The sequence below is a fragment of the Solea solea genome, chromosome 8 (assembly GCF_958295425.1).
Source record: "Solea solea chromosome 8, fSolSol10.1, whole genome shotgun sequence".
Lineage (NCBI taxonomy): Eukaryota > Metazoa > Chordata > Actinopteri > Pleuronectiformes > Soleidae > Solea > Solea solea.
In genome coordinates, this window is record NC_081141.1 from 8617862 (window position 1) to 8643300 (window position 25439).

Genomic DNA, 25439 nt, shown 5'->3' on the forward strand with positions numbered 1-25439 from the left:
CCCACCAGGACTCCCGGTAGTCACATGACAGAGCTGGGAAAACCTCCTGACTCCCCGCTCCTCCTCCTGTCTCCCTGTCACAGTCGTCTGTTTTCTCGCTGTCTGACGGGGTGTGTGTCGGTTAGCTTTCATCACAATCATCCGCAGGAACGGCACAAACATGTCGGACAGGGCCAGGGACCCTCCACCGGAGCGCACCGACTTCGAAGAGCTGGAGGACGCAGATGACCTGTTCCCGGAGCCGGCCGCCACAGAGGAGGTGAGTTTGAGGAGGAGGAGGAGGATGAAGAGGAGGCCGAGGGGAGCTGTGGTAGGCAGGGCGTGATGCTGCCAGCGGATGATAACTCAGAGGTGATAGAGCAGGGAGCAGGGAGTGCACGGAGCTTAAATTTGTTCATTTCTGAATTAGGTCTGGCGCGTTTGCTTCTTGCAATCATCTCGAACGCTGCCGTTACGATAACAGTGGCCTTCTGAGCGACAGTTACAGGAGCCGAGGAGGTTCATGTTTGTGTGGTGGCAAGCGCAGGATAGGTGTGTCCTCTGTCTGTCAGGTGACAGTCACACAGGTGTGGGTGATGCATTCAGGGCCCACGGGAAAAACCAACACTAGAACAAGTCCGCCATACTGAATTATTTACTGAGAAAACACCAGCAGTGTAGCCTGAAGAAAATGGTGCAGGTAAATGATAGGGATAGTTGTTCTACAGCTTAAGTACTTGTTCCTGAATGTGCATTGTGCAAACACATTTTACTGTCAAGTGAATGTCTTGAAACCTGTTTGAATTACCTTTAGGGAGAGACTGACAGACACAAAGCTTTGAGTGATTAAAACATTGGATTGCAAAGAGTGTTAAGTTTTTTTGGCTGTTGTTTGTTGTACTGACACACAGTCACAGTCTGCCCTTTGTATGCTCTATCATCATGAACCTCCGAGATGGATGCTTGCCTTCACTAAAAACATGGGAAACAGATGTTCAGCCAATTTACAATGGCATGCCTAATAAAATGTATGTAATCTCAAGATGTTAACCACTTAATCTCATAGTTAGACAACCTTTTCCAACTAGAAACTTTTGTTTCTAAACCCTCTGAGTCTCCCACACCAAAGTCACAAAATGTGTGCTTAGTGATCAACAGGAACTGTGTCCCACCATGTAAACTCACTAATTTGGTGGGAGACATTTATGGGACAGTGTTTGTAATGAAAGTGAAATCCAGTGAGTATGACACTCACTGGACAAGTTTCCAGAAGTTCTGTCATAGTACTATCTGTACCTTGCAGTACCTCAGTCTGTCCAAGTAAAACTAACAGAAGTATGACTGCAACTAGTTGTTGTAATCTGTGGATTATTTTCTTGGACTGTCAATTAGTTGTTTGGTCCATAAAATGTTGATAAATATTGAACGGTATTACCCAAACCTCAATATGATAATGTTATCAAGTGTCTTGTTTTGGCCACAAACTGTGGCCAAATGTTTTTATTATTTTATTTGATTTCTTTGTTATATGAAGCAAAGCAAACCAGAAAATAAACACTTCATTTGATTAAATGATTATCAAAATAGTTGGTGATTAATTTAGTAATTGAATAATAATCAATTTTCTTTTGTTACAAGTAAATGAATGGACTGAAGTAGTTACAACATTTTCTTAAAACACACACACGAGCAGACACTACGACACTCTACGGCTCAAGGGCCAGATCCACTATGATCTGCAATTTGTAATGCACATAAACGTATTAAACATATTGAATTTGCATTATTTTTGTCAAGACATTTTATGTTGTTAATAATATGTTTATGTAAAAAGATACTTCATTAAATGTAAAACAAAGGGAATCATTTGGAGTGGGTTATAGGGTATGATGCTATTATTTTACTGGTCCGTCCCACTTGAGATCAAATTGAGCTTTATGTGGCCCCTGAACTAAAATGAGTTTGAGACTCTTGCTCTACAGTCTTTAAAATGCTGTTGTAACGGGTTAGGGTTAGGGTTAGGGAAGACAATCATCTACCGAAATGAAGTCCAGAGTGCTCACACTATAAAGCATGAATGAGTGAGTGTATGAGTAAGTGAGAGTGAGTCACTTCCCTGAAAGAAACTGTGTGTATTGTGGTTACACTATTTTACAATGATCAAACACATGAAGGATTATATTTTGTCAAGATGTTGCTTTAATTTGAAAGAGGCATATTTTCAAACCCTGTCCCCTAGATTTTTCAAATAGTATTGGTTTTTGTTGGCCCTGTCACAAGAATCAGATGTGATTTAAACATTGTCTGACCTCATTGGAGTTCTAAGTAAAGAGTAATGTTGCTGATTTAAGCAGAAATATCGAAAACTGTGTTGTGTCAGGTTCCACAGTTGAACTGGCCGTCAGCACTTCTATGAGAAACCCAGGTGGAAACAACATGACAATCTCCACCTTCACCTTTTTTTGTTTTGTCTGACAACTGAGGTCTTTTTCGTTTGTCAGGTACAGACAAACAAAAAGGAAGTGTTCTGAAATAATCAGTGAAAACAAAACCACTTTCCTCTTGCTGTGTCTGCTCCCATGCAATACAGCAACAAGTTTTCTTTTTTAAATTGTGCAATCAACATTAGTAAAGAATGATTTCAGATTTACATAATGTGTCTTTTTAATTCGTTTTTGAATCCGGTTGACGTTTCAGCTTGTCGGGGGTTTGTCATGTGGTATATACAGGAGGGAAGGAGGACCAGTCACCTGCTCCTTCTGAGAGACGTTTAAGTAATTTTGTCCACCCACATTTTTCTAAAAGTCCACCAGGACAGCCTGGTGTGTGTCATTTCTGTGTGTCAGCATTTTTCTTTGCTGACATGAATTTCCTCTACAAACGTCCTCATGTTCCCTTTTCTCTCCACCATTTCCTGCTGTTTTTTTTGTTTTACCAACATTACAATAGTTGTGTAGTTGTGAAATATAACATACAGATCACACTCTTCAGTCATTGTTTTTGTAGTGTGTAAACTAATACTGAGGCAGCATCTTTTTTGTTTTAGTTTTGACAAGAAAACGAAGACATCAAAATGACAATCTAATGACTATTAGGTGTGAGACACTATTAGTCTTATACACTAGATCAGGCAAATCATGTTAGTGTGTTTTATTTTCACATGCAGACAATATGCCAACATTTTTCTAAATTTGATCATACTATATATTGGAATGTCATAGGTATAATTTAAACAAATAATATTCAGAATGTAATAATTGTGGTGTTTTTAATTGGTGCTTTTTTTTTTACCTGCCAGAACTTTGACGGTTCGAAGAAGGTTTTGTTGTTTAGTTTTTATAATGACCATCAAAAAAGGCTAAAGTGTACTTCACCCTAACCAGGACTAAATGTGTTTGTATTTCCTCTCAGATTTTTTTCTGTAGTGTGTGTGTGTGTGTGTGTGTGTGTGTGTGTGTGTGTGTGTGTGTGTGTGTGTGTGTGTGTGTGTGTGTGTGTGTGTGTGTGTGTGTGTGTGTGTGTGTGTGTGTGTGTGTGTGTGTGTGTGTGTGTGTGCGTGCGCGAGGATTGTGTCCTCTGAACTCTCTCTCTGTGTGTGTGTTTGCTGAGTAAGGAAGGAGGAAGCCCCTTTTTATTGTTCTCTCTTGTCCGAAACAAACATTAAGCATTTTCCTGAGTTTATGGTCTCAATCACTACTTTTCATGATTTCAAATTTGTAAATTATCCCATTTAAAGTGAAGTAGATTCTTTGCTCTCTCAGCTCCACTCTTTAGTTCTTCCTCAGTTCAAAAATATGGTTTTCCTTTTTTTGATGGTGCTGAACAAACTGCAAATGGTATTTTACAATTTAATGAGTGATTGTTCTCATTAGAGAGTTAGGTGACATACTTGACTTACGTGACATTCTTTTTTTGTGTGTTGTGTGTATGCACAGTCAGGACCAGCCAGTCTAACTGCTGAAGACATCAGCACCAACTCAAATGGACCCAAACAAGACTCACAATTTGATGAGGATCCTGAAGACCTGTTTGCAGGTAAACACACACACACGCGTGCACACACGCGTACACACACACACACACACACACACACTGTAGTGACAAAGTCCCATTTTCAGCCGCTACTGATTGCTAATTTGGAGAAACTGATACCGAAACTTTCTTGTACTTAAACTCAAATTGCAGTTATTTGCGTACAGTCCACACACTGTTGTGACGTTACTTCCAATACGTTTTCCATACAAAGTCTTTAAACCATAAAAAAACCCAACACGTCTTCTAAACACAGTCAAAAACTGTGACCTGTGATCAGTGACATGAACTTAAACATGTTGTGGCCAGCCTCGACCTTTACCAATACGCCCCCTGGTGTTCAGGAAGAATAAACCCAGAAAATATAAATTAATATATGGCTCCTACACAGTAGCCCCTAATTGCGTCTGGCAGAAGACAGAGCAATTTTCAAACAATATTTAAAGGAGCCACAAAAATGGCAGATAACTTTCATAAACATGGGTAATAATACCTCATGCTATGTTTGCTATTGCATTACTTATTGTCAACACATGAACTTGACATTAAATCTGCAGCTTCACATAAAAGACAGGTTTTTGTTACAGGTCTTTCGATTACACTTGTCTTCCTTTAAGACAAACTGACTGTACTAGACCTCTCTTATCAGGAAAGGTTTTCAGGACTCTTCCGAGCAACCAGGATCCTTGTGATGCTCAACTACATCCACACAATCCACAGCTACAACAACGTCTCCAGAATTGAAACTTCTTTTTTCAATTTTTGCCATTCTTGCAATAATGGCGGATACTCAACAACCCATCTTTTCCAGAAGAGATCTGCGATATACTGAACTTGTTTCCATCTTCTCTTTACATATAGATCTCTCTTTTCAAAAGTCCTGGTGGTAGAAATGGTTTCCCTTTGATTAGAAGTAAGTGATTTGGGGTCATTGCCTCGAGGTCATTTCAGACAGTGTTGTGATGGGGTGATCATTCAGCATTGCTTGAATTTCACAGAGCATGGTTTGAAAACCTTCATCATCCAAACTTTGTTGACGGAGGACTGAGCTGAAAATCTTTATGATCATCCGTATGATGCTCTCCCAAGGGCCACCGTGATGTGACCGGCAGGTGGGTTAAAACTCCACTTTATTCTCCTTTATGACAAATATTTTTCAATATGCTGCTGGTTTAGAGAAGCTAAGGCTTCTCTCTGCTCTCTTTCTGCTCCCACAACGTTTGTACCATTGTTCCATCTCATATGAGAAACGTGTCCTCTCCGACAGAAGAATCATGTGTTAATGCATGAGTCTGTGTCGAGAGATTAATCTACCTCCCTATTAGCTAAAAAAGGGAAATTATTGAGATCTCAGCCTCAAAGAGATCGTCCAGTGATAAGTTCTGACATCCAAGTGAAGCTCTAAAGGCTTGCATTTCTTTATTATTATTTCCAAGCTGCAACTGTTTTCCTTTCTAACTCAGTTTTAGCAGCGTTCCTTTCAGTTTGAGGATCCACACGACTGAAACCTTTAGCTTCTGCCAATCAGAAAAATAGCCCATCAGTTGGTTTGTGGCATCCAAAGTATCAACAATAGTCGTATTTACCATGAGATTTCATTTAAACTCTGGATCGTCAGAGGTGACACTGAAATCCACAGGAAATGCTGGCCACTTTTCTTTGGCCTCCCACAGGAACTTTGGGCTTTCAATCCATCTTTGATTGAGCAGACTTTCAGCCTTCAATACTCTCGAAGCATCGTCGGCAGGGTTTTGTGATGTGAGAACATATCTCCACTGTGACACATCTGAATGGTCTCTTATAGTAGATATCCTTTTAGCAATGAAGGTTAGGAACCTTTGTCTTCATTTATTTATGTACTTGATTTATGAACTGATGTGCTCTTGGTCCAAGATTTGACTTTTCCACAGTCAAACACAACTCTTAATATTCCCTTCCTTGGATGGTGTACTCCATGGTGAGGTATCTACCCTACCCTCACATGTTTCCAACTGATGTTGTGGCACTGGTTCAGCATAGCCTTTGCTAATGACATCAGTAAGAAAGTTTGTGTACTCACTATGAAAACTTACATCCTTCTGAAGTTTCCTTTTCAGACCGTGAATACGTTGCTTGGCAACACAGAGGTTGTTTGGCATGGTGACATGTTCTGATTTGAAAAGCAAATTCATTTTATAATGTCTTTCCTGAAGCTGAACAGAGCTTTCCATGATTTCAACAAACTTCTTCTCCTCTCTTGACATCTCCTCTTGGTCTTTAGAAGTAATTTCATTTAAGTCATGGTTGTATTGGTTCATCAGCAATTCCTCAATGTTGTCAACAACCGTCCTCTTAACAGCAACTGCACTCAAAATCTGCTTATGATTATTTCCTTGTAGTGGACCATTAATCACCCACCCCAGTCAGGTTCTGACAGCATATGGTCCATCTTCATGACTGTTACTCACCTCCCAAGGTTCCATTAATTTGGAGGCATTGGTGCCAATTAACAAGTCAACATCAGCTCTTATTCGAGGAATCTGAATATCTTTGAGATAAGGCCACTTAGTCAGTTCCTTCTTACCGGTTATGTTGTCTGTTGACCAATGGCGGCTGGTGCCGTTTTATTTTGGGGGGGCGCAATTGGCAAGTCAGTTTTTCAGATGGACTGTGGTAACATAGTCCAGTGGTGATATGCAGTTACCGCATATCACCACTAAAACACACAAAAGCACCATTCTCATGCCTGATGCCGTCATTTTAAAAGATTCACTTAAATTAAACTAAAAATACACAACAAAAAGTTTTTGTCCGAGTTATATAAGCCGAAGCTTTCCATCGATGAAACGGCTTTTTTTTTTTTTTTTGCAGTGAGAGGAAGTTGTTTGTACTTTTTTTCCATTATGAAATCGGCAATTAAGCGCTGGTAAAGTTAGCACAACTTACAGAGAAGCGAACAGAGGCATTTCCGTTTCCGCCGGCATTAGGCCATGTCCGCTCGGCCGTGGGAGGTCTCAGTGATGCATCAGTGCGTATGACGAAATCACGCTGGAGCCCATTGAAATGAATTGTAGGGTCCAAAATGAGAAAAAAAGAATCTTAACATGTAAGTCTATGAGAGCGTCTGGGGCGATTTTCAATCTGACTGAAATCGTCCCAAGGTGGCGCAGGTACGGGGGGGGGGGCTGGGGGGTGAAACTCAGGATGCTGAACGTCACAGCGATATTCAGGCTGCTGATTGGACAATATTATTAAGACTTAGACCGGCAAAATAAACAGTTTTTTCTCTCTTTTTTTCGTGTGGCTTAAGGAGGGCAGTGCACTGTCGCCCACTATAGGCCAGCCGCCCCTGCTGTTGACACAGGCGTCTCTTTCTGGGTTAACACATCAGGAAGATTGTAGAAGTGCTTGCCAGAAATTTCTGAGATTTCCAAGTCATTAATGATGCAGCTTGATACTGCCTTATTATGACCCATAGTGCATACAGTAGATGCATTTTAGTTCTTTGTGCTTTAATGTTCAGCCTGTCTGCCAGTTTTACAGAACAGAAGGTGTCTGTGTTTCCTGGATCCAGAAAAGTGTATGTCTCAATAACCTCATTTCCTTTTGTGTTCTTCACTTGTACAGGCAAGATGGGAAGAATGCCATTGCCAGCCCCTGTATGATCACAGGTTGAAGTGGTGGTGTAACTTACAACACTTTTTTTTGCCATTTCAGTATTTCCATTGATAAACCTTTCTAATTTTTCCATATGCAAAATGTTGGGAGGACTTTGCTCTGCAAGTTTAGAAAGTTTAGCTTTTCCCTGTGCGCCTTTCTCCCAGTTGTGGACACTGCTCCAATGCATGACCACAAGAACAATATGGGCAGATATGACGGCTTTTCTTGGTAAAGGAGATCATTTCCTTCTGAACTGTATCTGCGCAAGAACCTGCTTTAAATTCATCAGTTATTCACACATGAGTTACAAGTTTTTTTTGAACTGTGATTTCATTTGAGGCTTGCTTTTGATTCCTCCTTTAACAAGCGGCGTGTCCTGTATGTCACCAAAGACTGGATTTAAAGCTATTCTAAACTGTTGCTCGATGAACTTAACGATAAATAAACCGGAATTTGCCTGTGAGGTAGAAACTGAGAAGTTTGCATTTGAAGTGCAAATTGTAGAGATCTCCTGATGTTTGATTATTGCCTTGAGAAGGTAAAGAGAGTTGAAAGATTTCTGGCCTTGTTTGCACTGAATGTTCATGCTGAAGTTCATATTTATTGCCATGTTTATTGCCTTTATGTTGAGACTTTCTTAAAATAAGACTCCATTCTATCAGATTGTCCATCCGAATCACTGCCACTGTCCCAGGTCTGCAGCACTGCTAGCCTAGCAGTTGAGGCTAATATTTCAGTGTCCAGTTCAAGCTGCTCCTTTTTTCCTTTTTAATATTTTTGTCTGCTCCTCCAAAGTGTGCTTCTCCTTTAAAGCAGCAGCATGAGCCATTAGTGCGGCCTTTCCCGCCTCTGCTTTGATGCGTGCAGATGAAGTCAAAGATTTACCACTTTTGGAGCCTTTGTGACTTTTTTGTGACCGTTTACTGGGTGTATTTGACTAAACATTTGAAATGCTGTCATGAGACTCCACATTATCATTGTCACTGGCCTCATCAGCAGAGCAACTTTGAGTTTTAGACAACCACTTATTCACATCAGCAATAAATTCAATTCAATTCAACGTCTTTGCTTTGTACCCTGTTTCATGTTTTGTTGCTTCATCTTTAGGTTATAACTCCAATAACGTCACATGTGCTTGTTTTGCTTCATCACACACAACCTTATACTTGCAAAAGGTACATTTCACCTCATTTACACGGGCTTTATCACTCATAAAGTTAACAATTGTTCCTTTTAGTTTAGACATTTTATTTAGTTTAGTTTTTCTTTCTTTCTGTAAATTGTCTAGTTAGTTTATGACGGTCGCAACCAATGCATTGGATTTATGCCCATATATTGTGTGCACACATACTGTATTTACAATGGCCATTCATCCAAAACACTGGCCAGCGAAGGTGGTCTGATTTCCCGATCTCTAATGCTGATGTCCCAATGGCACCCCAGTAGCTCCGGTAAAACCTCGAGCAGGTGATCGATGCAGTCGAGATGGATCGGCCGTAACACGATTGTCCAATGACCAACCTCTGTGATTCCCAATGAAGTACCAGATCGTCCAAAATGAAGCAGTTTTTGACCTAAATGTAGTGACTAAGTCCCATTTTCAGCTGCTACTGATTGCTAATTGGTAGTTTGTTCAGACGTGTAACTCAGAGAAACTGATATCGAAACTTTCTTATACTTAAACTCAAATTGCATTTATTTTTGTACAGTCCGCACACTTTTGTGATGTTACTTCCAATAAGTTTCCCATACAAAGTCTTTAAACCATAAAAACCCCACACATTTGAATATATGGCTCCTACAAATACTCTACCAGACATTGTACCTTTGTGCACGTTTGTGTTACAGAGGCCACAGAGGAGGTTTCGTTGGACAGTCCAGAGAGAGATGTCCTGCTATCTGATGGTCCATCCCCTGCCATCACCCCCATCACCCCTCCCACTTCCGTCATCACCCCATGCCTTGGCCATGACGACATGTTCACACACTCCTCCTTCGATGAGGTGAGTGTCCGCACACACACACACACACACACACACACACAGGTTTGCACAGTTATCCATTTAACGACACAGCTTTTAGATAAATTCAAATTGACAGCCTGAAAAAGCAAAACAAGCATTTTCCCCTAACCTTCACCATAACCAGTCCAGTCCATGCCTAACCTTAACCTAACCACAATTCAAATCTTAACCCTAAACTTAACCAGTTCCTCAGAAATGAGGAACTTCTACCTCATTAGGACCAGGTTTGGTCTCCAAGGTCAGTGTTTATGTCAGAAAATGTCCCAAAGAGGTAACAAATACAAGTACATGCACACATTGAATACATTTGATAATTTCAGGTCATTTTAGAGTTTTTAATTGTTATTTTACTTTTCTCTTCGACATACAGAACTCAGACTGTTGTTTTAAGACCAAATCATTGAAAAACTAACTTTTCTTAATTAGAAAAGAAAATGAAATGGCAGAAATTCTATCAGAGACACTTGCTATGGCAGTGGATAAACATGAAACAGGGAAAGTCTTAAAACCTGAAAATCAGGCAATGTGCTTGTCCTTGTCCTCTGTAGATCGAGGAGGAAGAGGGCGGTGATTTGTTTGACATGCACATAGCAGTGTCTGACCCTGAGAAAGTCGGTGAGTACAGTACACGCTGATCTCTTCACCAGACAGTCCTGAAATATCCTGGAATGTTCTTGTTCAATGACAGTTGGAGAAAACTGACATCAGGGAGTTTGTTTATTTTTACAAGAAAATATATATGTGTATCTATTCATGTTGCAGTTACATCATTTGTCAGAACTTCTTTCCCCATAGATTAAGACCACCTGAAGAACATGTACACATTAAAAGTTTTTTTTTTTAATGTGTATCTTTATCTGATGACAACACATATTAATAATGCCAACATGAGTGAGCACATGCTGCCCCTATAGGTCACAATTTGTCATTACTGGACTGAACAGAAGGACTGAACAGAAAACATGCTGATGATTGTAGTGTGTGGATCTAAAAGTGACTTCCCTGTCACAAAAGAGAGAGGATTGACCGTATATGTATACATATACATATACATATATATATATATATGTATATGTGTGTATGTATATGTATATGTATATGTATGTATATATATATATAAGATTTTTCCAAGAAATAACACTTTTATACTGCTCTGTGTGTGTGATACAGGTGATGGGATGAATGCGTACATGGCCTATAAAGTGTCCACTAAGGTGAGATTTATTTTCATATCTCATATATATTAATTTGTGTCACTTTAAGAAATGTTTTTGTTTATCGCATATTTAGATAATATTCTATACATGTTGTTATATATTTTTCTTTTGCCGTTCTTTGTTGAGTGAATGTACCATAAGGGCAGCTACAAATGTTGTTGTATTGTGTCCAATGACAATAAAGTTTATCTTACCTGCATTACCATAAAAATGTCTCATGAAATTAAACACAATAATCTCACATTATCTTTTGTGTATTCATGTGAATAAAAATATGTAATATTCACCAAGGACATTTTTAATCTAAGTTTGTATGTCATGTGGCACAGTGGTATCATCAGCACTGTAACTGGGTTCATCCACTAACGATGGAACAACAATATTGATTCAGCAATACATGACATCTTAACTGATTAAATATAATACACTGGCTCTAAAGATTGATATTCTTTTTAAAAAGTGATGCTCGAAACAGATTCCCTGATTTGACTCACCAGCATCACTGACTCATGACTCCTCATAGTGGCACTGATTGACAGCAGTTGTATTCTTTTTGTAATATGTTTATGAGTTCATACAAATGCTGCCTTTTATGGTGAGTTCAACTTGAAATGTTGAAAAAAACGTGGAGCTCAATTCATATAAATCATCCATCCATCCATTATCTACCACTTTATCCAGCTGACATAGGGCGATAGGCGGGTACATCCTGGACAGTTCTCAAATAAATCAGTATATTTTAAATGTATTTTCATAGATTTGGAAGAACTTTGATCTCGTCTTTTCATTTTTTTTCCCCCTTTTCTATCGTTACAATGCTGCCCACTGCAGGTTACTGAACTGTTGTTGTCAAAACTGTAGGCTATAACCAGATGTGTATTTTCTCTCTCTTTTTCCATGTCTCTTGCTCAGACCTCCATGTCCATGTTCAAGCGTGACGAGTTCTCGGTAAAGCGGCGCTTCAGTGATTTTTTGGGTCTGCACAGTAAACTTGCCTCCAAGTACCTGCACATAGGCTACATCGTTCCCCCTGCACCAGAGAAAAGCATTGTGGGTAAGTGCAACCAGTAGAGGCTCCCTCTGTTAGCCATGAGAGGCATTCAGGGACATCCAGGCCGCAGTACTATAATAAATCTGTATTCATACATAATGATGATGTATGTTTCATGTGAAAGTCATTTTCCCCCTGAACGTGTCAGTGAAGTAACATCACACAGTTTGTGTTTGTGTTTATTTATTGATTTATTTATATGTTTATATCGGTCATGTCAGTTAGATCACTCATCACACATCATCGTAGTGTAGTTCACACAATACACATAACCGAAAGGGAAAGCTGGAGAAGCAAAAGCTTATCTAGTCCCGCCCCCATGTGTTGACGTTACCTTTGTAGTGAGTGTCCTCATCCTTGTTCCTTAATCAGTTCTGTTAATGAGTGTCTCCTCGGCTGCAGGAATGACCAAGGTGAAGGTGGGAAAAGAGGATCAGTCTTCCAACGAGTTTGTGGAGAAGAGGAGGTCAGCGCTGGAGAGGTATGATGACTAGAAGCGTGCGCACACACACACACACAGACACACACACACACACACACCAGTCGTCGTTTACTCTCTTTATTTTACTTTCAGTGACAGTAACAGTGACCTAAAGCTATTTTTTGTAGTGATTTTGTAGTAATGAAAATAGGTATAACATGAACATGCATGAAATACTAATATTAATAATATATATGTCATTGAATACCTTGAGAGCTGTGTAAGCAAAACAGGGGCTTAAGACAGCTGAAGCTGCACGATGGACAGACATAGTGTGATTGAATTTTATTTTAGGTTGTGAATGAGTAACAAAGATATTCTCAAAAGCCTGCAAGGATTCATTATTACCACAAATGGAGTGCACCCTCACTTGAAACTGTGACACCAAAGTCCATTTAGAAAGATATTCACAGATTCGAACTTCTGCAATCAATAACATTTTGAATCATAGTGATGTAGACATCAAGCTAGAACCTCATCAAAAAGAGCTGTAATGTCACAGTGTTACTGTACATGATAATACACAGTCCCGTTGTGTTTCTCCAGCTCCTTTTCATGAAAATAAGGTTGTATGTTGTCGGCTATCGCTATGATTCAAATTATGTCTCGCATGTGTTTCAACAATGTTTTGTTTAAATGTTATTGTTCGTGGAAGTTTGAATCTTTGAATGTCTGTCTAACTTTACTTTAGTGTCACAATCTCAAGTGAGGGTGCACTCCATTTGCTTACCCAGCTGTCCAAGTTGTTGATGGGAATGATATTCCCACAGTTATTTCATGGCCACAAAGTTTTTTCTCCCCCATGTCTGGGGCTCTGTAGATTTCAGATGGACCATGTGCACATTAAGTCAGCAGGAGTACACATGCACCAACAAGCTATGAGTTTGCTCTTTCATTTATTTTTTAAATAACTGAGCTGCACCTGAATCAGAGACAGTATCATCACAATAATTAAACTGTGATGACGGTGCAAAACTGAAACGCCTAAGGAACCAGACTCTGTTTACACCGGATGTTTCTACTGATAATGAATTTAGTGACATCAGTGTGACCACGACAACAAATAAAGCTGTATGTGTATGTGTGTGTTTTCTGTCATACTAAAGATCAGCCGGGTCAGAACTTTACAGGTGGAAAGGTTAAAGCACAAACATTAGATACATCATGATCACATGCACACACCTGTGTGTGTGTGTGTGTGTGTGTGTGTGTGTGTGTAATGAGTAGAGTGAAGGGGTGGTTGTGGGTGGGGCTGACATTCTGCTGCCCTTTACTGATGCTGTTTGATTGACGGGAAGGTCAGTCAGTGACAGACGATGGAGCAGCAGAACTGTATGCAGATGCTGACACACAGTGTTGATATCATTAATTGAAAAATGTAAACACTGATCATAGACTGGACTTCCACACTCTGACAAGGAGATTTTCATCTCACTGTTCTGAGCTTGTGTTACAGGGTTTTATGAGTTTTACACTAACTTCACTGACCAGGGTTGCACAACATTATCTCACTGTATTTATATAATATAAATATATAATGACAAATAAAACAGATGCAGATAGGGGTTATGTGTATAGGAGCCTGTACATTGACTGTAGGTGTGGATAGTTGTTTGTCCCTGTATGTTCAAACCATCATGTTGACTTGATGTTTGCTTTTTTGTTTCAGGTATTTGATGAGAACAGTGAAGCATCCCGTGCTGAGGAAGGATCCGGATGTAATGCAGTTTCTGGAGAGCTCAGACGTAAATAACACAATACATTTCACCAAGACGGCATAAACACACAGTAAACAACAGCACGTTTCAGCACAGAGTCAAATTCTCTGTGTTTAACCAAAAACTGTTACATAGATGTGTTTTTTATTTTATAGTTTTTTTTTTAGGTTTTTTCCATTTCCCACTAAGATAATACATTATGAGAATTTAGGTTAATATAAAGTAGATGAGGAGGAAATGTTGCCTGTGTTGGACCCCTGCCCAAGCTGCAGCTGCTAGGATCTTTATTGTTGAGGCTCACTGCATAGAATCCACAGGGGCATAGTATACACACACTCAGTGAACACAGGGCTGTTAGCAGGGAACAGGAGAAACAAAATACCATGTTGACAAGCTCTTATTGGGCAATAGCAGCTGTCATTCATACTTTATCAGCTTCTTTTCTCTAAAAAGGGAATATCATTTATAAAATCGACACCATGTGCTATTGAAGAGGACCCCTCTCTAGTCATTTTTGCAGCGTCCTAAAAACGGCACTTTATTTAGTACATTTGTGTCTTTGAGGTAAATCTTAAGTAAGGGTTTCAAACACCCGGGTCACTGATGGAGTCAGCAATGGATCAACATCCATTGATATAAAATCCATGATTGTCTTTATGGACTTTGGTGCAGAGAGTGAGTGGTTTATCAGCTCAGCCTTTGGTTGAATAGGTTATTCTGTTTGAACGATCCCTCAACATTGAACTCCAGTAGGACAAAACAAATCACCTTTCCTCAAAAAAGGCAAAAAACCTCAGCTTCAGTTTTCCCATCTTTTATTGTTTCCCAGTGAGCAGCAAACACCCTCCAACAAGGTCAAGGCGTGTTCGCCAGTGAGCGCTGTGAGTTTCTAAAAACTGCCTCAGGGTTTAAGGGCCTGCAACGTTTCCTGTTCCCCCACGTTATTGTCCACTGCTGCTAAATTTGCTGTTACATTTGTTCTTGTTGAATCAAAGTGTCCACCACCTCTTCCCCCTCACTGCCTTACTCCTAACTGTTACGCGGATGGCGTTGTGAAGGTGGCGGCTGTTGTTGGGCCCAGAATAAATGGCCTTGTGTCACAGATTTAACAGATGAATCGCTTGGACGCTTGACCGAGCGTGTCGGTCCGTCCAGCCACTTAATGAAACACAACCACAGAAATGGGGAGTGGGGGTGTACAAATGGGACAGAGTGGGAATTGTAATCTATTTACCCCCGCCCCCAACACATACATACCCCCCGCCTCTGCTCATTTACCCTCGTTCCTCCATCAGCGTGGGCTCCAGGGATCAAACCGTCCCCGCACTGCTGCCGCCCCTGCTAATTGAGACTGGAGGTTGCGACAAATCTACACGGCCATCAGAGGAAAAGCTTGTACGCCTTGTTAAAAAAAAGTTTTCCACAATGAAGAAAAATGAGTCTATTTCCACATGGACATCAGGGTGTTCAGAGTGAGGGGCTGTCTTTCTGCACCTGGTAAAGTTGTTCTGCAAATAAAATAAAGCAACAGCATTAAATGTGAGCAGAGCTGAGACGTGGGGGGAATTCCAATCAGAGCAGAAGAGATGAAAGACGAGAGCCATGTTAGAGAAGAGACACATGAGGAGACGCAAACAAGAACACTAAAGGAAGGAGAAGAATGTGTTCAGTGAAAGAAAAAACAGATGGAGATTTAACAACAAAGTGAGAGAAAATAAAAAACAAAGGGAAGGAGGAAATTGTATGAAACCAGTGTGAAAGTAGATGCAGAAATTGAAAAGCTAAAGTGGGTGAAAGTAAAACAAAAAAGATAATAGAAAATAAACAAGTAAGGGAAAGTAATGCAAAAGGAAAACAAATAGAAATGAGAACATTTATATCAAAAAATGTAATTAGATGATAAAGAGAATCACAAAGAAATACATGAATAGGAAAGTTAAATATTGAAATCCCCAAAAATGAATAAAAAGTTCACTAATAAATGGCTGTAGATTTGTTCATAATATTATAAACAAATCTACAGCCATGAAACAGTTTCTTGACCTATGTGGAACATTCAATACAATGCACTAAATGTACTGAATGTGTCATTTTAAGTGAAGTGGATACAAATGAAAATGAAAATCCAGTGAAATCTAAAAAGAAAAACATGGTTTTAAATTGCAAAACTGATATTTTCAAATGTGTTTGTTTGTTATTCAGTTGCCACGCGCCGTCAACACTCAAGCTCTGAGCAGTGCCGGCCTCCTGCGAATGGTCAACAAGGCGGCTGATGCCGTCAATAAGATGACCATCAAGATGAATGAGTCAGATGCAGTGAGTAAAGGGAGGAGGGAGGGAAGGAGGGAAGGAAGGAAGGAGATAGAAAGCTGAGTGGAATGACACAAGGAGGCACAGAAGGGGGGTGTTGGTAGGAGAAAAGATAGAGAAAGAAGATAAAGGAGGCACATTAGTAAAGCTGGTAAAAGGAAGTTTGTAAAGGAATCATGAAAGAAATGTAGGAGGAGAAGCAAGAAAGGATGGAAATGAGGAAGTAAAGAAAAAATAAGAAACATGGCAGAAAAGAATTTAGGAAGGTGTGATGAAAACTTTAATAACTGTGTGTGTGTGTGTGTGTGTGTCAGTGGTTCGAGGAGAAGCAGCAGCATTTTGAGAACCTCGATTTTCAGCTGAGGAAACTTCACGCCAGCGTTGAGTCCCTGGTCTGTCACAGAAAAGGTAACAGAAAGCGTTAATTGGTGTTAATGCAGTAATTCTTATTAATCAAGGGTCAGACATAAGAGGTTTTAGTCCAATGTAAATGGTCTGTATTTATAAAGTGCTTCTGTAGTCTTGATGACCACTCAAAGCTGCTGTACACCACACTTTTGCCATTCACCCGTTCACACATCTATGTGCAGCCCATTTTCTATCACTCATCTTTCATCATCTTTCATACCCACTCACACGCTCACAGCACGCTCACAGCCGTCAGGAGCAACATGGGGTTAAGTGTCTTGGACCCAAGAACACATCGGCATTTAGACTAGCGGAGCAACCTTTGAGTTGAAAGACGACTCGTTCTACCACTGAGCCACCGTCGCTCCAACTCACAATGTCAATTCAGGAAAAAGACTGTGGCTCACTCAGTCTTTTTTAACAGTTAATTTGTGATAAACTGTTGAACTTTTACAATTAATCACAATTAAGAAAACATTAATCGTTAATAAGGGCCACATGGTTGGTGTAGTGGTTAGCACGCTTGCCTTTGCAGCAAGAAGACCCGGGTTCGAACCCCTGGTTGAAACAAGGGCCTTTCTGCATGGAGTTTGCATGTTCTCCCCGTGTGTTTGTTCTCCGGCTTCCTCCCACAGTCCAAAAACATGCAATATGGGGATTAGATAAATTGGTCACTCTAAATTGACCATAGGTGTGAATGTGAGAGTGAATGGTTGTTTGTCTCTATGTGTGTGCACTGTGATGGACTGGCGTACTGTCCTGGGTGTGACCCCGCCTATCGCCCCATGTCAGCTGAGATTGGCACAGCACCCCCCGCAACCCAACCAGTGGAGGATAAAGTGGTAGATGATGGATGGATGGATGGATGGATGGATGGATAATCGATAATAAAAAGCCATGAACTCTGTGTGCTAATGCTAATTCTGTGTCCAGAGTCTTAAAGGTCTCCTCCCTTTCACTAGAGCTCTCCGTGAACACGGCACAGTTCGCAAAGTCGGCAGCCATGTTGGGGAACAGCGAGGACCACACGGCGCTGTCTCGAGCACTGTCCCAGTTGGCGGAGGTAGAAGAGAAGATTGACCAGCTTCACCAGGACCAGGCCAATGCAGACTTCTACCTCTTCTCTGAGCTGCTGGGCGACTACGTGCGTCTCATCACTGCTGTCAAGGTACGACCAAGTCATGTTTGTAGCATCTGCTTCAATATAACGTAAGATCTGAAAATAATTTGAATTGTCTTGTTTACTGTGTGTTTGTGTGTCCAGGGCGTCTTTGACCACCGCATGAAGACGTGGCAGAAGTGGCAGGACAGTCAGATGCTGCTGCAGAAGAAACGGGAAGCTGAAGCCAAACTGCAGTTCAACAACAAACCAGACAAACTGCAACAGGCCAAAGACGAGATCAAAGAGGTGAGTCCCCGCCTATCTGATGCGTGGACGCAGATTGTTTTCATTTGAACTTAATGTTGATGCCCCGTTCCCCACCACACCACTGAAGGATCACCAAAAACATAGTGTGAAATTGTACTTTTCCAAATTTGATGTACAACGTACAAAGCTGTATTTCTTTGGAATAGTTGAAAACACATAGTGCAGTTTTTAGATAATTCAATGCAATTGTCATATGTCTCATGTTGTTCTAGAAACAACAAATATCTGTTTACCATTCTAATGTTGGGTAAGTGTAGTGTCGTTCTACCTGATATAGTCATCTGCTGACTAACTCTGGCCTCAGTGCAAATCTATATCAGATATCTATAGATGGACTCATCCACCTCAGGAAATGTTCCAGTGACTCAGAAGTGACACACCTGAAGCACTTATTGTACGTCATGGATAACCAGTACACGTTCACTGACATGAATGAAGATTTGATCCGCAATCTCGGTTTGTATCGGGCGAATTTACTGTAGCTTTACATGTGCTGTAGCAAATTAGAACAAATAATAAATAGTATTTAGGTTACTAATTGTGTCTCCTTCCATAATATTGTCATAAGTCAAATGTGCTGTATAGGGTGAGTTACATTAGAACAAATCCTGAGACTGGTAAGATTTTTGCAGCTGTAATATGAAATGAACAGAATTCACCTGCAGGACACTGTGGATATGTTATTGATGTCTGATCTGCAGCTGTATTGGCCATCAATAGAAGACTTACATTTAAGTAGTAACAGGGTGAGCAACTGTAACAACTGTGATTATCATTATATGACACCAACATAGCAACATAGCAGTAAATAATCAGTGACACAGATATCAGCAATATTAAATGGTGTCACTTGCATGCTTCACAAAGTAGTGTCGAGAGATCAGATGTCTTTTCTTCAGCAGCTGGAGCTTCTCAGTGTACATGGACAGTTGGACAGTGGAACCTGGTCTACTGCAAGCAAAAACATACAGTTTATGACAACTGTCTGGAATTAAATCACAACTTAGTCTAGTTAAAAATAATGTTTTTGTTCAGAATTATGCAATGAAGCTAGGGCTGAGCAGTTCAGTGAGAAAACAGAAGTGTAAATCTGAATGTAAATGACACGAGCCTGTTGAGGAAACTAACATTACAGCTGTTTTACTGCTTTCCATTTAAATAACGTTCCGTTAGTCTAACAGTCTAGTCTATTGTAGTTCTGCACACAGTGTTTTCTGTTTCTTTCTTTTCCTCTTTTCCCCCTTATTTGCGTACCTGAAGTTATAAATGTGATGAAATATAACATGAAGACAGATGTAATGTGCCTCCTTTGGCACAGCTCTATCTGTCCTGTAAAGGTACGAAACCATGGCCACTTCAGGGCACAGTGCACAGGCTGGTGGGGCACTTGTGAGGATCAGGGGTACAAAATGTCTTAGTTACTTCTTTTCTGTGTTTACTCATTTGATTCACTCACGGGTGAATTTAGCCATGTATGTTTAATAATGAATATTTTTCTATGTGGGCGTCTGTATGGCCAATGTCTTGATCTGGCCCTGTTAATAATGACAGGACAACTAGACAACAACTACAGTGGTGTGTGTGTGTGTGTGTGTGTGCGTGCGCGTGTGTAGGTGTGTGTGCGTGTGTGAGAGGCATCAGGTAAAACAAGCGCACACACCCAGTTCATCCATGTGAAAACTCCTGTTTGTTGGTGTTTGGAGTAAAACACAAACTAGAAGAAGAAAAGTAGTTTATTAGAGCGTCACTGCACAAGTTCATCCTCTGCTCTCTGTCAGAGTCCAACACACACACACACACACACACACACACACACACGTTGCATGGTCGGGGGTCTGTGTATTAGAGCAGAGCAGCTGTCAGATGTGGGGTTTTGGGAGGAGATGGGGATTTGCAGGGAGCAGCTGTCAGAAGCTACAGACGAGGACAGATCGCAGTAGAGTTACAACCAACATTTATTTGGTGCCGATGAGAGTTTTGCTGCCTGTCAGGAGTCAGGTTTTTGGTTCACGCCTTGACGGCGGCTGACAGAAAGCACACACCAGCTTTTTCTAAAAAGAGAAGAGAGTTTTACTTTACACTCCTGCTGAGCTGCTACTACAGGTGTGTATCACACTCTTAACATATGTGATCTACAATCTGAACGTGCAGAAAGAGTTTGCTCTTACAAATTAAAGACGTCAAAATTGAAAATCATCTTTCTCCCAAGTCTCCAATCTATTTTCTTTTCTGTTGCTTCCCTTTTATTTTCTTATGTTCTGTTTATTTACTCTTCCTCACCTCAAGAATAATGTAAATACTACTAATAATATTGAGCTGGGTTTAGTTTGCATGAATCCATCTAATTTAAAAACACAGAGTGAGACCACAACCAGAGGAAAACACAGCACAGGGACGAGGACGTAGTGTAAATTTGACAATCTCACCATCAGATCAGATTATGAAGCACAACATTTGTCTTAATAACGGTCAGAATCCGAGGGTTGTTTTAAAGGGGTATTTTAAATTTGAATTTAAATTTTATACATACATAAATAATACAAAACTAATAAATAAAAACAAAAAAAAAACTGAAGTGTATGAGTTTTTTTAGAAAGGGTAGGAACAATATAAAAGTCACAGTATGAAAACAGATTGCAGCACCACACTGCCCCCTGTGGGCACCAAGTTGAAACAACAGCTGTTTTCTCAGAAAATGTCTTTTTGTGTGTTCTCCACTTGGGTTGCTGCTTTTCTCTATTTCATAAAAACCAAATAAAAAAACAATGTGCTGTTGCTGGATCTGCTCAGTTTGTTTAAATTAAGCGTCATCCTCCGTCTCACTGCTTCTTGTCCCTCATGTCTCTGGATGTGAATGCTTTTTTGTTTCCAGCCTCTTTAACTTTTGTTGCACTTTCCCTGTCACGCCTCCCTGCAACCAGGAGATTGAGGAGGTAGGAACTGTGTGTGTGTGTGTGTGTGTGTGTGTGTGTGACTGTCTGTCAAACCGTGTGTTTGTCTCTGTGTCTGTGTGACTGTCTGTCTGTGTATATATGTTTGAATGTCTGTGTGTCTGTAGCTTTGTGCCTACCTGCACGCTTCACATCTTTTTTCTCCTGCCTCATTGTTTCTTTAAATTATTACTCTAATTTAAATTTTACAATTTTGTGTCAATAGATTGGGATTTTAACCTCAGTGGCTTTTCTCCTGGTTAAAGAAAAATAAAATAGTTAAAGGAAAACCTGCCTCTCAGGGAATCAACAGATGATTTTCATTCAGCCAATGAATTATTATCTAAATAATTGTGTTAATGATGGATTTAAATTTTATATATAAATATATTAAACAAACAAAGTTAGTACTACTCCTGACAGTATGTGAACGAAGTGCCACAGATGCAAATTACTGATTTAAGCAAAATCTCTAAATATGGTGTGTTTATTTTCTTTCTCATTCACTGTGTGTGTGCGCGTGTGTTTGTGTGTGTGCGTGTGTGTGTGGGTGTGTGCGTGTGTGTTTCAGCTGGATGCGAAGGTGCAGCAAGGAGAGAGAGACTTTGAACAAATCTCTAAAACCATCCGTAAAGAAGTCAGCAGGTTTGAGGTGAGGAGACACACACACACACACACACACACACACACACACACAGACTGGCACAGACACATAGAAGCTATAATCTTGATTGCGATAAAAAAAAAATACAATTGTGAAGTCTTTCTGTACATCCAGGTTTATTATCATTTTCTGGTGTTTTGTTTGTGCTTCACTTCTTTTGCCTCGCCCGAGTATTAGCGACATAAAACATGTCACCATGTGCAGCATAAACATGTCGCCACAGACACGACAACATAAAACTGAGAAAACACACCGACTGTCATGTGAAGCTAATAGGCTTCATTTTGCAGGTGTTTGAACAGATATTCATTTATATTTAAAAAGTTGCAAACTATGGGTTAAATTCAATTCTATATACAGTATATGTTATAAAATGTTTGTAACTTTAATTTATTTCTTTTTCAACAGAAAGAGAGAGTGAAGGACTTTAAAACAATCATTATCAAATACCTGGAATCTCTGGTTCAGACACAACAACAGGTAATAAAGAAAAAGTTATTATTATATTTATGGTTTTTATCATTATTGCTGTTTTATTATTAATAATAATGTTCATAGAAGTAATAATATATCTTTGGTTCGTTTACATAAAAAAAAATCATCTTGAGTATCAGATGTTTCAATGGATGTGCCTGGCTGCACATTTTTTGTGAATATGATGTGCTGCTTAATACAAATTCTAAACTTCAACATCAATTTATATTTAAATGCACAAGTAATTTATGTGTAGTTATACTTTTATTATTGACATTTACAAATTTTAATTTCAGTTCTACACAATGTAATTAAATGAAGCCACAGACTTCCATCTGTTCAGTGTTATATTCCACATATTCCACATATGTGAATATTTTATGAAACATTTTCATTTAAGAATTGACAGTGTGAATGAAAAATAAACCCTTTTACTTTTGCTTCTGCAGATGATAAAATACTGGGAGGCCTTCTTACCTGAGGCCAGGGCCATCTCATAAGAGTCCACAAACACAACAGACAGTCCAAACTACACTACCCACAATGCACCTGTTCTCCTGGGTTTCCTGCCTCCTGCAGAGTGAAGAAGAGGTGGCTCAATGTCACATTTCTGTAAAAACTACAAAACTTTTGGTTTGGCAGTTTACAATCTTCCGTTTGTTTCTGCTGGTCTCTGCTCCATTTAAGACCCATCCTGATTCAGCACTTTCATTTAAAATGATCCAGAATGATGCATTCATAGTCATAACATGAACAACAATAACTTACTCCTCATACACGGTTTCCTCCTCAGAATTTTGGAAGAAGCAGTTACAATTTTCATAGTCTGAAAAAAAATGCAATGAAGGTTATTTTTTACAAAGGAAGTAATTGTCTTGTGTGACTTGAATGCAGCACAGGGTCTTTATTTCAGTGATGGCTTTGTTTTTTACTGCAGCAACCCTGAATGCCACACTTAGCCCCACCCCTGGTTGTGTCTTCAGCTGTTTAATGTACACAACATTATCATTTCATTTAAAAACATAAACGTGGAAACTCTGGAAACACAGAAAACAAACTTTAATTGAAATCAAAAAATATGCCTTAGTTTTTCTTAGTTTGGAAATTGGTCACAAAAAAATGGACTGCTTCCTGTCCTTAGTGTCTCTTACTTCCTGTCCCCTTGCACCTTTCAAAACAAGAGCCCTTGTTTTTGTTGCTGTATGATCGCAAGTGAAGGCAACAGTTTTTGTGCTTTTCTTTATGAGCCAATGACGAAAGTCACTCTGGTTCAGTTAATTGCTACTGTTACTGACAAACATTTACAAACCATGACACCAAGACATTTCTTTAATTTAGCTGTTTTTATTCCACTTCACTGACTCTTGTTTCTTCAACCATGCTAAAAGTATGAATCTAAAGACAAGATGCAAAAGGAAAGTATTGCCTTGCTAATAGGGAGCATTTTTTCCACCACCAATAAGCAGCCAGTTTCTTTGCTTTCACTTTTTTTTCCACTCTTTTTTTTTTTTGTCTAGGCCACTGGGACAGAGTTTTCAGGGATGAAGGACCTGCTTTATTCACATCCAAAACACTGCAGAGAGTAGCATTAATCTGTTAATCACTATCACAGAGGAGAAGTATCTGTGTCTTTACCAGCATTTTGTCACTGCTGCGTTTCCTCAACCATCACCGGATGCCGTCTGTTGTCCCCATTGAATGTGTTGTATAGTACAAACAGTCTAGAGCTGTGAACAGAACCTCAGTCCTTTTCTTTCTAATGCTCATGTTTGGTCTAAAGAGGCCACTTTGGTGTTTTGGAATTTTGGTTTATTGAATTTTACAGGAACTGAAGAAGTGGAACAGTTTTTAGGTTTTGACATTTTGTAACGCTTATGAGTCAAATGAAGTATTTACTTTCCGAATCTCTGTGTGCGTGTGCATGTGTGTGTGTGTGTGTGTGTGTGTGGCTGTCTACAGAGCAGTTCAGACTGAGGATCATCTTTACACACATCAGTGTGACACCATTTCATTATCATTTCAATAAAGATGATTTTTAAAACTGGAAATATTTAGATTATTTTTCTTCTTCTTGTGCCCATCTCTTTCACTGTTCATTAATGTCAAAATGATGTTGATTGGTCCATTTTGTATTTAAATTGAAGCCTGATGCTGCACATTGGTTTTTGTTGATTTTTTTTGTTCACAAATAAAGAAATGCAGATTTTTTTTTTTTTAACTCTTGGTTTGGAGTGATGTCCCATGGCAGAGCAAATGTTTGACTACTTTAATTATAATAAAGGAATGTATCTCATCTATAGTTTGAGTGGTTTCTTTTTTGTTATGGTGTATTGCAGTTATACTTGGGGATTTTGAGTTAATGTAGTGCCTGCTGAAATTGTAATTTCAAGTTGTCATGTCCTGAGTTTACGTTTCAATTCACCAAGCACTAAAAGTGTGAAAGATTTAGTTTTTTTAGCATCTCTCACGTATGTGTCATATTTATTAAGTTGTACACATTTTACTGTGTTGACATGTCGCTAAAGGGTGAGGTTTTAAAATGGACCAGATGAACTTCAAGTGAGTTAATCTAGTTGTAAACTGACAATAACCACTGACAGACCTGATTCATTTGGGAGTGACTTCATTGACGGTAATGTGAGTCACTTTCAACGTGAAGGTTGATTTCCAGCTCCACTAGTCAGCTGACATGCTGACCTTAACCCCACGTGTGAATGGGTATGAAAAGATGAGTGATAGCAAATGGGCTTTATGAAAGTGTGAGTGAGTGAGTGTGAGTGAGTGTGAGTGAGTGAATGGCAAAACTGTGGTACAAAGCAGCTTTAAGTGGTCATCAAAACTAGAAAAGTGCCATATAAATACAGACCATTTACCATTGCCAGTACCAACTTCTGAAGAAACTACAACACAAGTTTATTAATCCACTAACACCGGGGTCTCAAACTCAAATGGCCTTGAGCATCTAGTCTGGCCATAGGGGGAACAATCAAGAGGAAAAAGCAACCGCTCAGTAGGACAAGTTTAAATGACACCACAAATGTCCATAATATTGCAATGACAGATATTTAACAGCATTTCAAGTG

General features: G+C 39.6%; 1 protein-coding gene across 2 annotated transcripts; it reads left to right on the forward strand.

Annotated features, from left to right (window-relative positions):
* The first annotated feature begins 42 nt into the window (after positions 1 to 42).
* On the forward strand, positions 43 to 24655 carry snx2 (sorting nexin 2). Of its 2 annotated transcripts, XM_058635635.1 has the most exons (16): positions 43 to 259; positions 3915 to 4014; positions 9499 to 9653; positions 10223 to 10289; positions 10845 to 10888; positions 11804 to 11945; positions 12345 to 12423; positions 14093 to 14168; positions 16344 to 16457; positions 16766 to 16859; positions 17822 to 18027; positions 18124 to 18267; positions 21210 to 21221; positions 21790 to 21870; positions 22291 to 22362; positions 22806 to 24655. In XM_058635635.1, exons 1-16 carry the CDS (start codon positions 161 to 163, stop codon positions 22854 to 22856), a joined length of 1536 nt encoding a protein of 511 aa, XP_058491618.1. In that variant the 5' UTR covers positions 43 to 160; the 3' UTR covers positions 22857 to 24655. The 2 variants fall into 2 exon arrangements, with proteins under 2 accessions (XP_058491618.1, XP_058491619.1); XM_058635636.1 differs by lacking the exon at positions 21210 to 21221 and having other exon boundaries at positions 44 to 259.
* Positions 24656 to 25439: the final 784 nt, after the last annotated feature.